This window comes from Acanthamoeba castellanii (genome assembly GCF_000313135.1).
Source record: "Acanthamoeba castellanii str. Neff unplaced genomic scaffold scf7180000084566, whole genome shotgun sequence".
Lineage (NCBI taxonomy): Eukaryota > Discosea > Longamoebia > Acanthamoebidae > Acanthamoeba > Acanthamoeba castellanii.
Window position 1 is genome coordinate 32558 of NW_004457302.1, and position 2399 is coordinate 34956.

At 64.9% G+C, this 2399-nt stretch overlaps 1 protein-coding gene across 1 annotated transcript in view; it reads left to right on the forward strand.

Moving 5' to 3' along the window:
- The window catches only part of ACA1_330110 (uncharacterized protein), a gene marked incomplete at both ends in the record, with an annotated part of 2369 nt that extends 77 nt beyond the window's left edge, over positions 1–2292 (forward strand). The window contains 5 exons of the mRNA XM_004334432.1: positions 21–1408; positions 1531–1636; positions 1756–1875; positions 1968–2260; positions 2283–2292. Of these exons, the coding sequence (XP_004334480.1) occupies positions 21–1408; positions 1531–1636; positions 1756–1875; positions 1968–2260; positions 2283–2292 (1917 nt within the window). The remainder of the gene's footprint in view (positions 1–20; positions 1409–1530; positions 1637–1755; positions 1876–1967; positions 2261–2282) is intronic.
- Positions 2293–2399: the final 107 nt, after the last annotated feature.

Consider the following 2399-nt stretch of genomic DNA (forward strand, 5'->3'; position numbering starts at 1 on the left):
GGGCGCAGGCGGCCCAGCAGGCGAAGGCCGGCGAGCGCGTGGTGGCCGCCCGGGACGAGGAGATCGAGCATCTGACGCGAGAGCTCGAGGCCGCCGAGGCCAAGTCGCAGGAGGTGAGCCGACGCCTGGCCCAGCTGGCCGACGAGCAGGCCGCCGACTACGAGCGACGGATCGATTCGCTGAACAGGGAGGTCGAGGCCATGCAGCGGCTGAGCGACGGCGAGCTCGCCAAGCTGCAGCTCGAGCTCGACCGGCGGGCGCTCGAATTCGAGACAGAGAAGGAGCGGCGCGACCACCGCGAGCGGGAACTCGACGAGGCCAAGGCCGAGGCACTCGACCAGCAGCGGCGGTACTACGAGAAGGAGATGACCCGCATCAAGGAGGAGATGGCCCGGCAGTGGGCCGAGTGGGAGAACCGGGGCCGCGAGGACGAGCGGGAGACCAAGGGCATGATCCTGCGGCTCAACGAGGAGAAGGAGGAGCTGATCGCCCGCGCGCGCAAGGACCGGGACGACGCCCAGCTCGAGCACCAGAGGACCGCGGCCCTGCTCGAGGACCGGCTCCGGCAGACGGCCGACGCCGCACAGGCGACCGAGGCCCGCCTCCGCGGCGAGCTGTCGCGCATCGAGGAGGAGCTAGCGGCCGTCGCCGAGGCCAAGGCCGCGCTCGAGCTGCGGACCGACGAGCAGCGCAGGGCCTTCGAGCAGCAGATCGCTGGACTCGAGTCGAGCATCGCAGCCACCAGCCACGAGCTCACCGCCGAGCTGGGGGTTCTACGCGACGAGCTGGACGCGGCGCAGCGCGCCAACCGGGACCTCCAGTCAACGCACGACGCCGAACGCGAGCAGCTGGCGAGGGACAGCGAGAGTGCCATCGCGACCCTGCGGGCGGCGCACGACGCCGAACTCGCACAGCAGGCGGCGGGCAGGGAGAGCGAGGCCGAGACCCTCCGCGTGGCCCACGACGCCGCGCTCGAGCAGCTGACCACGCTGCTGAGCGCCAAGGCGAGCGAGGTCGAGGCCCTCGAGCGCTTGGTGCGGGAGAAGGAGAGCGAGATCGAGAGCGCGAAGGACGACGCGCGCAGGGAGAGGGACGAGCTGGCGACGCTGCACCTGGGCCAGCGCGCCGAGCTGGCCGCCGCGCTCGAGGCCAAGGAGAGGGAGATGGCCGAGCTCAGGGAGGTCGAGGCCAGAGCGAGGCGCGAAGTGGAGGAGCGCGCGGCGGCGGAGGTGACACGGCTCGAGCAGGCCAAGAAGGCCGAGCTGACCGAGCTCGAGGAGAAGCACGGGCGCGAGATCGAGGAGCTCACGGCGCAGGAGAAGCGGATGATGCACGACTTTGCCGTGATGAAGGAGGAAATCGAGAAGTCCATCAACGAACGAATCGACTACATCAAGCAGATCGAAACGTACGTTGTTGCTGCGGTCACAACCTGGCCCAATCCCAATCCCTCTCCACCACACGATGATCTCACCGACCTTTCCCCTTCTTCTTCGTTCTTCGTTCTTCGTTCTTCTTCTTCCACTACAGTCGCCGGCAGGCGGAGAGGCAGGCGCAGGACGAGATCGCGCGCCTCAATGACACGATCACGCGCATGCAGAAGGACTTCAAGTCCCTCATGCAGGAGAAGCACCAGGTAACGGAAGCGAGGCTCTCAACGAGAATTCTACAATGAGTCAAAAGAGTCGGGGTGAAGGTGAATGGTGCTGACGGCCTCTTCTCTTCTCTTCTCTTCATTTTTCTTCTTTCGACCAGCTGGAGGCTCGCGTCGAAGAGCTGGTGCTCATCAATGGCAAGCTCACCGGGCACCAGAACCTCAACCAAAAGATCCAGCACCACGTGAAGGTGAAGCAGGAGAACAACTCGCTTAAGATCGTACGCCTCGCCTTTGCATCATCATCATCATCGTCATCATCATCTGTCAGCGTTAATGGTTCTCACTAACCTCTTCTCGTTCGCAACAACAGCAACTCCAAAAGCTGAAGAAGGAGCTAGACCGCACCAAGAGCGAGCTTGCCAAGTTCAGGCCGGAGGGGTCCGTTGACCTGGCCGCAGACGAGGACGAGGAGGAGAAGCTCAAGAAGCAGCTCGTCCAGCAGGAGGAGGTCATCGGCGCCCTCGACGCGCAGCTCAAGGCCCTGCGCGGCCAGCTGAGCTCCCTCTACAACGCACACATCGGCTCCACCACCGCGACAACCTTGACGGGCGGCGACGCTGTCTCATCAGACGAGACGACGGAGGCCGAGGACGCGTCGTTCTCGTTCGAGGTCGTGCTCGATCAGCTGGGCCTGAAGCTCAAGGGCATGTCGCAGGAGATCAGCGATCTCCACTTCAAGAAGCTGCTGCTCGAGCGCGAGAACGCCCTCTACGCCAAGAAGAGCCAGCACGGCCTCGGCTTC